Source organism: Uloborus diversus, chromosome 2 (genome assembly GCF_026930045.1).
Source record: "Uloborus diversus isolate 005 chromosome 2, Udiv.v.3.1, whole genome shotgun sequence".
NCBI classification, from domain to species: Eukaryota; Metazoa; Arthropoda; class Arachnida; order Araneae; family Uloboridae; genus Uloborus; species Uloborus diversus.
The window spans coordinates 188,763,936-188,778,054 of NC_072732.1; the positions used below are offsets into that span (position 1 = coordinate 188,763,936).

Here is a 14,119-nt window from a genome sequence, read left to right on the forward strand (position 1 = left end):
AATAATTAAAAATAAATAAGTAAATAAAAAATATTTAAAAAAAAATAAAAAACGTGCTAAAAACAAAAAAGGAAAAGAGGGTTGAGGAAAAATTTTGGAGGGGGGGGAATTGAACTTGGGGGGGGGGAACGGGCACCCCTGCCCAGATATTGTTTAACACATCTTTTGCAAATTATAATCTGCATTAATTTATCTTTAAGCAAAACACATCCCGTAAAAAAATAAATAAATAAAAAAGATTATTATTATTATTAATTTTTTTCAGCTTTCAAAACTTCTAGAAACATCATAGCTTTCAACCAAAACACGAGTTAGTTCCTTGATAAAGAAAACAACAAAATACCAAAAACTTGAACAGAATGTAAAACCTAAACCATTTGCGATTCTACAAAAATATTTTTTTGTTTTTACAAATGCATGCAGAATTTTATAAAAATCGAAGCCTGAGTGTCAAAAAATGAATAAATAAAAGAAAGGTAAACAATATAAAACAAAACGAAAAAAAAAACAAAAAATGAAGTAAAAGATCCAGCAGAAGAAAAAAATGGTTTCAGCCGTATTCTTTCCACCTTCTCTAGACGCAAGGGTGCCATTTTTTTAAATTATTTATGTGTTTTATAAATACGATTGTACTTCTCTTTATTTATTTTGGAACACACATTTTCCTCTTCTAACTGGTGAAAATGGACACTCTACAACGCGGCGCCATTTTGAAAATTTCCGCGAAACTTAAAGATAACAACTTTTTTAAGGAGAAATAAAAGAAATAAACGGATATGTCCTCTCCTCCAGTAGGTTTTATATTTTAAAAAGAAAAAAAAAAGGAAAAACAAACAATATGATTAAAACAAAAAATCAAAAATCTTGCAATTTTTTTTTTTTTAGCGATATCGTTTTTCCTTTGTCTCAAAGGCGCCATTTTTTTTTATTCATATGTAAACCAAATGTACAAGATTAAATCTTTTCAATTCTTTTTATTTTGAAAAGAATATTTTCGTCTTAAGTGGTAAAAATGAACATTAGCAACGCGACGCCATTTTGAAAACGCGTAGTTTAAAAATACCGCAAAACGAAGAAATAGCCATTTGTTAAGGAGAAATAAATTTGAAAAATGAATTTAAGATCAAAAAAGCATAATTTACTAAATTGGTGTATGAAATTTGTCTATTTTTACGATCGCGTGTAAAGAAAGCCGAGTTTTCGAAATAGAAGTTTTGTAACGAATTTGCCGTCGTGATTGCGATTTTTGTTTTCTATTCAGAACAAGAACACATAGCACAATTAGCCACAATCGGACAATACTCCCCCCCCCCCCTTCCCTCCTTCATCCCCGGCGATCCGATGGCCGAACTTTTAGTGGACAAAAGAATCTGGGGAAAGGTCATATTTCAAGACTATAGGTCAGAAAAGGTTGCATTGGCGAATGGTAGCCATATTGGCGACTGAAGTGAAAATAATGGTCGCCAAAAGTTGAAAATTGGTCGCATTTGGCGACTGGCGACCGCGAGTTTTGAGCTTTAAGAGTCGTCGAAGGAGGTAATAGCCGACGGTGAAATGAAACCGCAGCTTTTTACAGACCCTTCCAAGGAAATTCTAGTTCTTTCCCTCTTGAGTCTTGACTACATAGGTAAAAGAAAAATAACTCGATGTAAAATGCCGCGCATTTTGCAATCCCGCTTGTGATATTAATTTATTTGCATTCGCACTAAAACTAATTTTTGAAACGAAGATTTTTTCCCCCATTAATACTTCCAGATCTCATCTAGGAAAAATTAACGAATGAATGAATATTTGCAATAAATAAATTTATAAATTCGTTTTATTTTTAGAAAAATGTTTGTTATTGAAAATTGATGATTTCAAAAAAGGAGGGAAAAAAAAAAGATAGCCTGCATGACCACACTGAATTTTAACGGAATGAACTCCAAATTCTAACCAAAAAATATTCTTTAAAAATGAATGATCCTACTTAATATATTTGAAAAATCTAGTGCCGAATAAAACTGGGGACTAACTAGTTATCGGTTGGCGAAATTTTTTCGCTTCCTCTGCCTGTTTGCCACTCTCCCCAACCCCATCCGAGTTGCCAGAAAACATTCTTCTTAAAAATGAAACTAGATCCTCTTTGCATAGTTAATACTTGATTGTACAATAAACATTAATGCCACTAATAAGTTACATTAACCTTTATTTGAACTGATAATATTTATATTTTAGTGCTAAATTAAATACTACTTTGTTGGTTAGTTACCTGTTTTACAAATGCAGTGGCGACTAGAAAAAAATGTGGCTACTATAATTGCCTTTTCTCATCACTGGTGACCAGAAAATTCCCCTAATCTTTATCTTTGAATCCTTTTCTTTTTGAAAAAATATTTATTTATTTATCTAATTACTATATGCAGATGAGAAGGCTACGATAGCATTTCTCAAGGGGTTGTTATGGTGAAAGTTCTTTCAAATTGAGCATAACAACGGCAAAGTCGCGGACGGCTACGGATAAGGATTTCCTGAATTTGAAAAATTAAAGATCTTTCTCTGATCTTTGTATGCAGGGGTGCTCACCCTGCTCCAAGCTCGAAGGCAAAAATCACTCCTTCCCCCACTCTCAATGTTTGTAAACTATCTTGCGTTGAAATTTTGGAATAAAACTAAACCTAGCACTTTTAGAGTCTCAGATTCCCAGTTACTAAATTCGGAAAAATACATGAGGTATTACATACACTATATGACCAAAAGTATTGGGACACTTTCAAAAATTCACAATTTTACGGATTTCTCGAGAAATAAAAGACCAATTGCTCTCTGCTCTGTAATTTTTTTCTCATGAAAAGTATACTCCAGACGTCAAATCCAATAACAATTAAGTCTGATATTCATTTAGGGGACCAGCAACAAATAATCCGTTCTTATCATGAATCACTCTGTAACGATGGCAGGAAAGTGTTGCCAGTTTGCTAACAATCCCTTACCATTCGTCGCCTATCCTAGAATTACAGAAATTCGGCTCATTAGATCGCTGATAACTTTTTAAAATTTAAAGAAATTGCAGTGGAATTTTTTTCATGGATTGTAGGATATATCTGAGCTTTGAATTATGAACGTTATAAATTGCTATCTTTCATGCATGCGCAGTGAAAAATTAATAGCTTTAATTGTTCATATTTCATCAAATTTTCAATATTTTAACTTAAAATTTTATTATTATGTTTCTCTAAATGCTGTCAAATATCCTAAAAGTTTAGTAACGTTTGACGAAATACTCTGCGTAATATGAGGCAAAAACCTTCAAAAATTTTTTGCATTTTTGAAAGAAATGCCTATATTTCCATGGGTATAAGAGATATTTTCACAAAAATATAAAAATAAGTTTTTGATTGATTTTTAACTCATTTCTGAAAATTATAGCTTATTCCCAGCAATTTGCAATGAAAAATGATCAAAAAACTTTTTTCCTCAATTTGTTGTCGGTCCCCTAAATGACTAATAGCTAAATGACTAGCAGACTTAATTTTTGTTGGAAAATGACAACTAGAGTATACATTTTATGTGAAACAAATTATAGAGCAATTGGTCTATGATTTCTCGAGAAATCCCTAAAAATGTGAATTTTTGAAAGTGTCCCAATGCTTTTGGTCATATAGTGTATATAGTGCTTCTACTTCAACACATTGAGTTTTTATTAAAATTTTCTAATAAGTCTTGTGAGTGTCTGATCCTCGTTGGTTGTCATAATAAATATTAAGGGTTGTCCTTTTTCTCAGGAGGCACGAAAATATTGCCAACATGTATATCTGCCTGAAAAAAAAAAAAAAACCTCGAAATACTTAGGTGAAAAAAAATCTCAATGCCTCGCTCTGCCAGATTTTAAAGTTTTTATCGCTCTGCCTCGTTTTCATGCATCTTGCATTTAATGAATCAATAATAAAAAATAAAAAAAGGGCAAGAAACAGATTTGCAGGAAATACATAAAGTTAAAACAAAAATGAAAATGAACAGCTTACATTTAGGAAAGCAATTATAAATACAAGTAAGGGTTCACAATTAAAAAAAAAAAAAAAAAAAAAAAAACAAGACTAACTTTTTCTTTTTAAGTTCTGTGTTACGCACTTCTGTGCCGAAAAATTATCGTATAGTGTCTTCAGTCACGGAATAAAATGAATGTTCTAATCAAATGATTATCAAGTAATTTTCATTCGTATAGAACAAAAATCTTTTTTGAGATCCCACATTTTCTATCCTATTGACTCCTAATTCCTAATAATATGCAAATACAGCGAGAGAAAGGATTTAGCTTCTTGTTTAGGAGAGGGAACCATTTCTATATTTAATTAACATGATCTTTATCGTAAGCATACTATTTACTCAGAAATACTCCCTATTTTCCCAAGCACTCTGTTTGGGGGCTATGCCTTTTAATTTTCACGAAAATAAAATTTTCAAAATGCACTTTTAGACGATCTCTGGTAGTATTTGGAAGTAAGTAAGAGGTCCTGTGATCTTCCACCAGCAAATTTTTGAACTTGAAACGCCAAAAACACAATTTCAGGTTCTTCAATTCTGTTAGGAAACGGGGAGTTGGTAAGCTTCCCCGGAATTTTTCGAAATAGTCTAAAAACGCAGTCTTAGTGTGATGTTGAGGGGAGGCAAAATTTTCAAAGTGTTATAAACATGATTGTAGGCCATTTTTAGTAACGTTGGGGACATGCAGGTTTTTGAAATCAAAGTTTCAAAAATGCAATTTTAGACGACTTTTTTTTTTATGGTCAAAGAAGGACTTTTCGCAAACTCCCTTCCCGAATTTTTTTGAAATTAAAGCCATAAAAGCGAAATTTAAGACGATCTTTAATGATGTTTTTTGAAGGGAGGGGGGGGGGGGGTGCTTATGTGACCTGAAAACCTTTATGCCTGTAATTAATTTTTTCTACATTGTATTAAAATGCTGATCTAGCTTCTGAGAATGAAAATAGAAAACAGTGAAAACTTGTAACTCCCATTCTATATTGTTCACATCTTAGTTAGCTTTGTCAGCAACATAAGGCTGAAAACGTCATAAAAACTAATACATACAATGCTTAGTAATTCTACCACGGTGTGTTTTTTATATTAACCGAATCCTATTAAATTGCTAATATGTTTTTCATGGTTTTCTATGTATTTAATGAGTATGTTGGTGTACGGAATGTTTTCCGCAACTGAATAAATGTTTTTGAAAAGTATTTTTATTCTCCAAAAATACAGCTTCCAAATTCTTATAAAGATAAAAAAAAAAAAAAACTATTTCTATTGTGAAAACTTTCTGAAGAAATCAGAAAGCCTTCTGTATTTTTGTTTTCTTGTCAGTCTTAAATAGTAATCTGGAAACTTTGTATTTGAATGAAATTTTGCTTTTTAATTTCATCCACATTGATGTTTTTTTCCTGAAATGTAATTTTACAACCCCCCCCCCCTTTTTAAAAGTAAAACCTACTTAAGTTAAACATTGAATGAACACAAACGATTAGTAACCATGGCGACGAAAATTTGACTTCTTAGTAAATATTAAAACAACGAGCTAGAGTTATTCTTGTCATCATGACAATCTGAAAAATCAGAGCAACATCAGCTTTGTTCAAGTAAGGATAGTAAGCATTCGTAATTGCTCAAAAAAAAAAAAAAAAAATAGAAAAAAAACTTATTTTCTTCTGGAAGAATAAATATTGTCCTGAATTTTAGTAGTTTTCCAAAAATGATAGCACTGTTGGAGAAATAATATTTAAGCAACGTACTTCAAAAAATATAAAACATGTTTTTAAATTGTAAAGACTATTTGTACAAGCTTGATTTGCTCTGAAAAGTATGGAATAACACAAGTACATGATTGCTTGATTAAAACACTCAAAACCTGCAGTTAATCACAATATCCATATATTTAAGCTATTTTCAAAACAGCTAATTAAAAATAAGTGTTTTAACTTTTTTTTCATTGTTTCTGGCAATAAATAAAAACTTGGGTTAAAACGCAGGAATTATGACACAAAATGTAAGCTAGGAAATAGTCTTTAATAAAAATAAAATTAACCACGATTCGCATTGCTGCGCTGGAAAATAAAAATTATGCTATTTTGTTTCTCACGTAATGTTTTAAAAACGGTATAATACCGTACATGTCTTAAAAGAAGGAGTAATATTGCAACCCCATAAGAAACGTTTCACGATTCCATTTGGGGTCAAATTATGCATCGTTTTCCTCCTTAGGAAGTTTTCTAAAGAGAAATACAGTAAAATCCTATTACAACGCATACTAATGCAACGAAATATTTGTTTCAACCAAATAAATTTCCAATCCCAATTCTGAAATTCGATGGATTTTACTGTATATTATTATGAATTACATGTTCAATGTGTATCTACCTTCTAAAGAAATTTGACAAGTCTGGCTTTTAAAGACACAAATAATTTTCAAAACGTTTGTTGAGCTGTGGAAAGCACTTTATGTGTGTACCATTTGTAGTAACATAAAACACATGTAAAACAATGCAAAATACCTAGTATCTGGAATACGATTTAATCTATATATAAAAATATTTTTCTACTGGAAGGGAAAAATGTCAACTTTTCGCATTCGACAGCATTGTTCATTATATTGTAAATAAACAATTTGACTCAGAAATATTCCTTTCAAATCTATTTCTTTTCAAACCACAAATTCGAAAAAAAGCAAATGTTGCTAATTTAACAGCTAATAGCACGCATCTACATGGATTCACTTTCAAAAGCACTTGATTCTTCACGAAAGCCTTAGGAAAAGAGGAAAGAAGAAAGGACGTCCAGCGAAGGTCATTGAGGGGAACTAATGAGAGGGTAATAAATCTTACACCCCATTAGCGCTTACCCCTCAAAAAGGGGAGGTTACTATTCTAGGGCGGGGCGAATGCAAAAAGTGAACGTATTTTGAAATTTTTTTCAATAGTTAGAACATGATATTTGTTTAAAAAATGGTCGCATTATTTCAAACAAGATCTCAAAAGAGAGCTGGAAATATTTTGCGTGTCAGGGCGTTCTGAAAATTTCGATAGCACGAGTTGCAGATGTTTTACAGTGCGAAATGTCCAACAGTACCTCGTTTTCGAAGAAATTCATTTTTTTCTCGAATTTTAAAAAATTGGAGAATGGACACATCAAAAAAGTAAAAAGTAAAAGAAACAGACATGGTCTTGAAAAATACTCAGAAAAAAAAACGGATCCAAAAACTTCACAGGAATTTGTAAAACAAGCTCCAACTTTCCCCGTAGGTTACATTAGATCTGAATCTTTCAGACTCTCAGTGAAGAGCACCCTTAAGGCTGATACATATTTATTACACAATAACAACTATGCATGGGGGATATTCCCGCTAATTTGTGCGCAAGAGCACATCAACTGCATACCGAAACCAATATCATAGCAAAAGAGGACTGAATACTAATGTTCTATCACAACCCTTTGGAGTATTGGCGCATATGGCGAATGTGGATCCGCTTTTATCATAGCACTGACGATAACAATGATCACTGGTTAAAAATTTAATAAATTTTCTGGTTGAGTAACCAGAGCAAATTTGAATACATGAAAATATGTTTAAGTAAGGGTATAGTGCTTAGAAAGAGTAGTGTGCTGATTGGCGCTTTTTTCCCTGCGATTCTTGAAGACAAATTGTATGAAAACCGCTAGAGGGCAGTGCGGTCGAGGTGCACGTTCAATTTCGCGGTGTTTACATTAGTAGACGCGGGGTTTTCTTACAATTTAGTTCCGCATTTCTCTTTTTTATCTTTATTTCGTGAATATTTCATGAAACAGCGTTTAAGACTTTTAAAGGAGGCATCAAAGTTGAACATTAGAAGAAATAAAGCTTCATCTTGATTCGTACCAGGGTGCAAAAGTGGATACAAAACATGCAAGGAAAAAGTTTCACTTTTTAAAGCTCCAGCAGATGAAGAAAAACTCAAGAAGTGGAACTCGTTAATTCCCAAGTTAGATAAAGTTTTTGACAAATATTGCTCAATTTGTGCTCTGCATTTCGAAAACATTTTATTGAAATGCATTTTAAGCATATTATAAATGGCAAGGAAGTTTCGATTCCTTGGGGAAAACCTTTTTTGAAAGATGAGGCAATTCCGACAATTTTCCCAAATCTGCCAACATACTTTACTAAAAAATTACCAAAGAAAAGGTCCATCAGGAATTATGCAGTTAAGAAAAATGTTCCTGTTTGAAAAAAATAAAATTTGATCTTTCTACAGATGAAACTGAAATAACCACGTATAAATCTATTATAAATGAAATTGTTCATATTAATTTGCCTAACGAATATTGGGTTTGTATGCGATTTAAAAAATCTCCAAATATTATAGTTTTTGTATATAATGAGAATTATGTGGAAAATAATATGTACGATAAAAAATATCATTATTGAAGTAGACACAAAGACAAGGATGTTTTCAAAACAACATTTTACACAACTGACTCTGAAAATTTGATACTTATATTTTAAGGCAAATGTATTATCAATCGAGATGGCTTAGGGCGCTGTTTGTTGTTGCTTTTAATGCCACTTGGGAGACTCAAGTCCCATTCATGTAGCCAGCATGAGTTTAAAGCAGAAAGGAGTGACTCCTGAGTCAATGAGGCCCCTAAATGAGAAAGAGCCCGACTTGGGCACGGTATATGGCAGCATCACCTCTACAGTTTATAGGTCTGGAGAATAGGTTGGAAATCTCCAGCAACGCTACGCTTGGTAACTTTTAGCGACTGACCATAAGACTTTCGGAAAAACGGAATCAAGGAGCACGTAAGTTATATTTTAAAAAAAATTCTTGAATTTCAGCTTTTTAAAATCCTGTACAAAATTGATAATTATTATCGTAATCGTCCCCCGTTATCGAGATAAAAGGTATTTAAGTCTCCCGAACTTTTAAGAAAAGTGGCAAATTTAAACACTTGGCGAGGGATTGAAGGTACCAATTTCTCACAGACGATTTCCTCATCTGCATGTGGAAGGACATCCATATCTACAGAGCGTGAGAAAGATGTCTGCCTCCATCGAAACTCGCTAAATTTGGAACAACGAGACTCGCTTTTCTTAAAATTCCCGTAGGCTTTATAATCTCATATATCAACAACGGGAAAATATTTTTTGTGTCCAAAAACATGTATCACAATGTTCTTTTGATCACTACTTATTTAGATTTTTTAATTGTAAAATCATGTGTTTCCTATCATGTTGTTTCCTGATTAAGGGTAGGGAGATTCAGAAGCTGCGGATCCTTTTAAAAGAACATTTTAAAGCTATCATAAGCAATGTTAGACAAAGGAGAGGGACGAGGAGGTTCCCCATTTGTTTTTAATTTTTAAGGATACATTTCTCTCACTATTTTACATATGAGATAAAAGATAAAAATACATAAATACTTTTTTTGACAGTGATAACGTCAGATTCAAAAACTATTTCGATAATTATCGACAAGAAAACCGTTTGCTGACAGGTTCTAAAGAACGTTATAAAAATAAGCAAACTAGCAGTTTGACGTAGATAAGTATTACCGAAAATTCAACAAATAATCAAGCCAGCTGTTTGCCAATTGCAGTTATTTGCAAATTAGTATGTAGTTATATATTTGATCGGAGCAAGTGGCCCTATTATTTTTTTTAATGTAAGGAAAGTCCTTAAAAATTTAAAAAAAAAAAGCAGGTTGGAGTCGGTACGTTTTTCAAGCAACTCCGACTGAGAAGCCCTGATAATTTTAATTAGTTTCAAGAATTTAGAAGCAGATTTATCTTGAAGCTAGCGGTAATCGCACGACTTTGCCCAGAGGAGAAAATTAAAAGGTCATTTGATTCGCCTGTATATTTACAAATAATAGATGATGAATTTCTCGCCAATTGGCTATGTTCATTCGCTCTTCCCATGTTACGGTTCAACGACATGATAATTTTGTAATTTACTCGTCCATCTTATGATAATTTTGCCCCGGAAAATGTTCTTAAAATTGAAATAAAAAAAGAACAAAATCGAATTTTCGAAAAATCGCTTGGAGGTGCACACCCCCATGCTACAAACTAACTTCATACCACATTTTATGAAAATCGGCCGAACGGTCTAGGCGCTATGCACGTCATAAAGATCCAGACAGAGAGACTTTCAGCTTTATTATTAGTAGAGAAATAAGAGACGTGCAGTTATTGATTACTTAGGGGCAGTCATTAATTACGTAAGGATGATTTTGGCAATTTTTGACTCCCCTCCCCCCATGTAAGGGTACGTAAGATTTTTCACCCCCCCCACCCCATATTCTTACGTAAGATTCCATTTCGTTTTTCAAAATAATAAAATAACAAATCTTGGAATCGTTACATCACTGGAATCGTTATTAAATTCACATTATTAAATTAAATGTTTTGCGTAAAGAAATAGTTACTGAAGAGTTAGAATTTAAACTGAATGTTTTTTCTATATATTTTTTTTAAAAATAAAACATGCTATACATAGTGCGACTATTTTATTATATTTTACACTATTCCTTCTTTGTAAAACAAATAAAAATACATCTTATCCTAACACGTTTCTTACCTTCCAGACGTGAATGAAACATAATCTCTGCCAAATCACTTGACCGCGTGATTTCTAATGTGAAATATCGACTTGGAAAATATTACGTAAGAATGAGCTTGACCCCCCCCCCCCCCAAGTAAGGGTACATAGAGATTTTTCTAACCCCATTCCCCCTCGGGACCCTTACGTAATTAATGAATGGCCCCTTATAATCTACTATTTTCATTGAAGATAAATTAGCATAAGGCAATTTTATATGCTTCAAAAAATAAATGAACACCCATGTAACAAATAGCACTTATTACAGAATTTGTCTTTTGCGCAAAAATAAGTTCAATCCGAAAAATGGGGCTTTTAAACTGCGAAATCAGCATGCAATCGCTGATCTAAAACGAGTCTGATTAAGGAGCATAACGTGTTGGGGAGAATTTCTAATCTAATAATATCTCCCCAATGTTTCTTTGATACTAGCAGAGTGAGTTCGGAAATAAGACTTGACAAACTATTTCTAACTTTCATGAAGTTTATTTAAACAATAATGTAAATAGTTAAAACACGCTGTAAATGATAAAAACAAATACTAACAACATAATCTCTCCACATGCTACTCTTGCATGAGATAACTAACACTGCAATGCAAACTGCATGACTATTGACTGAAAACTTCGATGAAGTAAACCCATTGGGAAATAATCCTATCTCATCACTTCACAACACCAATAGTAAAATAATGTTTTCTTTACTTATAATGTATTACCAATCATTCTGCATGACTGGGGTAAAAGATTCTTATCAGCACTCATTCACATTGGTCGAATCGTTTGTTTCACTTTCGTTCACCCTTGGCGGGAACTCCGTTGTGGATGACGTCATAGATGCTTCTAGAAGGAATTTGATGGCACGTGTGCTTAACGATAGCAGTGATGTGTCCATTCACGTGACTCTGATATGCTAATGACTCGGGGGGATATTTAAACTGCTCGCGGCTTTAGTTCTCTCTCTCTCTTTGATCATCTCTCGTCGTTGTAGGCGGTCGCTCGATCGGTATGCGAACTTGCTTGTTCGTGCCATTCGCCCTTTATTAGAAATGATGAGCTGGACTTAGCTTATTTCCCAATGGGTTTACTTCATCGAAGTTTTCAGTCAATAGTCATGCAGTTTGCATTGCAGTGTTAGTTATCTCATGCAAGAGTAGCACGCTTCCACTACTCCTCGAGCGCAGCGCCATCTGGATTTTCCTCAGATCTGACCTCACTTTTTCTCCGTCGATCGGCACACTACTCTTTCTAGGCACTATAGTAAGGGTAAACCCTAACAACAAAATTAATGTCGGGAGAAAATTTGTTCTGTCAGAAAAAAGGCTTTTCAAGAGAATTTCTAGGGTTTAATGTTGAAAAAATAGTTATTGAAATCAATGATCTTTTTTTTCTGTTTTAATTATTTGATTTAAACCACAATTAAAATCAATTGATTTAAATTGTTGACACTGACACATTACAACACATGAGACAATACATTAAAAGAAACACGTGAGTAAGGACGTGAATTAAATATTTTGCTCTGTGAATGGTAACACAGAATGGCATTTCATCATTTGTGATGTCATCGGCAGAAGCATAACCAATAAAAGCGCACCGAATTAAGTAATTTTTTTAAATATTAAATTTAAACAAATTATTCAAAAATGGTCAGATCCTATGTTTTTAGCATGCTCTTTCAGAAAAAATACTTTTAAAATTTTGGAAACAATCCCATTATTTTCAGTTTCTTAAATTAATTATTAATTTTATAAAACTAATTTTTATGAAATAGCTTTGCTATTGGTTATGTGCACAAAAAGCACAGCATTGTTAGTGTGTTTTACTAAGTACTACACCTGCATGTTCATCGATGGACTTGTGTCATAACATAGCAGGCTTACTTAAATACACCGCCAGCTCAGTTATTCCATCCGAGGACTGCAGTTTCGTGCTTTTTAGTACTCATCAGCACAGAATAGGAACTACTTGAGAGAACTAATGTCATATACCTCACCCTTGATGACTTTTTACTGTTGGCGCCAAGAAAGCGTCACCAAGAAAACGATGTTAACGGTCAAGTTTGAATAAACTGGCATTCCTAATATTTATTCATCAAAACACAACTACTGAATTCAGACCAACACAAAATAAGCTTTCTTATAAGGTATATTGCACGAAAAAACAAGAGTCTATCCAACGTGAAAGGGCTGTAAGTAAACAAGTTAGAACAGATCTAAGATTGCCTTTGGGTTGCCAAGCACAGGTTAGTTTCACTAGGGATGCCATGCTTAAAAAATTATCGCCTTATTGGCAAGAAAAAATTTTCAATTTTGTGCAAAAAATCGGATGTTGCCAAATGGGGGGGGGGGGGTATATCACATATGTACCCTACCTGAGCTGGAGGTGAAAAACCTCTTTAGGGAGCCAAGAGGGCCAAACAAACTGCTAGCTAATGTAGAATTAGCACACCAGATGTGTGACCACAGCAATGGTGCGGTTCAACTCCAAGATTTATGGAAAAGCATCTTCTGGGCTGATGAGTGCTAAAAAGCACGAAACTGCAGTCCTCGGATGGAATAAATGAGCTGGAGGTGTATTTAAGTATTTCTGCCTTAGCCCTGGCTTAGGGCGGCAACTTACTACAAATAGCAGGCTTACTTAATTGGATGTGTGGTGAAAGTTGAATTTAGCCTGCAATACCCCTCCCTTTTTTTTTTTGCAGGACAGCAACATTTATAGATGGTGTCCAAGTGCCAAAATTTGGCATTAAGAAATGATGTAAATGATGGAGCTAAATTTTACAAATAACATAGTTTTGTTTCGAGGAGAGGGATGTAATTCTTTTTCTACCAATTAAAACCTCAATTTCTTTTTAAATAAACGTCATATGTGCTAAAATTTCGATGTTTTCTCAAAAAAATTCTTTTCATCTCAAAAAAAAAAAAAAAAAAAAATTTCCTACACTCACAAGGTTTTGGGAAGGGTCATGACCCCCCTCTAGATCTGTCCCAGCTGAGATTCATAATAGGATCTTCCAACTCGTTACAGGTGCACGGATGAACATGAAAATCGTGCGAAGAAAAACCTAGTTAGTAATTCAGTGCTATATTTTCAAAAGAAAATTCTTACTGGATCAATAAGAGGTTGAGTATCATTAGCGTCAACTTCACATTCTTCGTCTGAACTGTATTCTTCAAGAACACCATCACTGAAGTATACAAGTCGTTTAGGTAATTTTTTACGTTGAATTTCTTCAAGATTTATTTCAGTGAAAGTCGCTTGTTTAGAAAGCGAAAAGGAATTTTCCTAAAAATGCAAAAAAAGATCATAAATATCATGATTTTTCTCAAATAAGTTACTTAATTATCCAAATATACTCACAACAGTCATGATAAAAAGAGTTCTCTAAGATAGTAAATCATAAAATATAGTCTAATTTCCCGTGTAATTTATAAATAACTCATTTTTCGCCAGAGAATTCAAAAATGTATTTAATACTATTTACAAATTTTATATTCTGTTGCTAGTG

The 14,119-nt window shown here is 33.2% G+C and overlaps 1 protein-coding gene across 1 annotated transcript in view; it reads right to left on the bottom strand.

The window, feature by feature from the left end:
- Positions 1-14,119, bottom strand: part of LOC129216212 (protein FAM177A1-like) — a 32,640-nt gene extending 18,521 nt beyond the window's left edge. Inside the window, exons 1-2 of the mRNA XM_054850401.1 lie at positions 13,972-14,119; positions 13,720-13,896 (exon numbers count right to left, since the gene is read on the bottom strand). Of these exons, the coding sequence (XP_054706376.1) occupies positions 13,720-13,896; positions 13,972-13,980 (186 nt within the window). The 5' untranslated portion in view covers positions 13,981-14,119. The remainder of the gene's footprint in view (positions 1-13,719; positions 13,897-13,971) is intronic.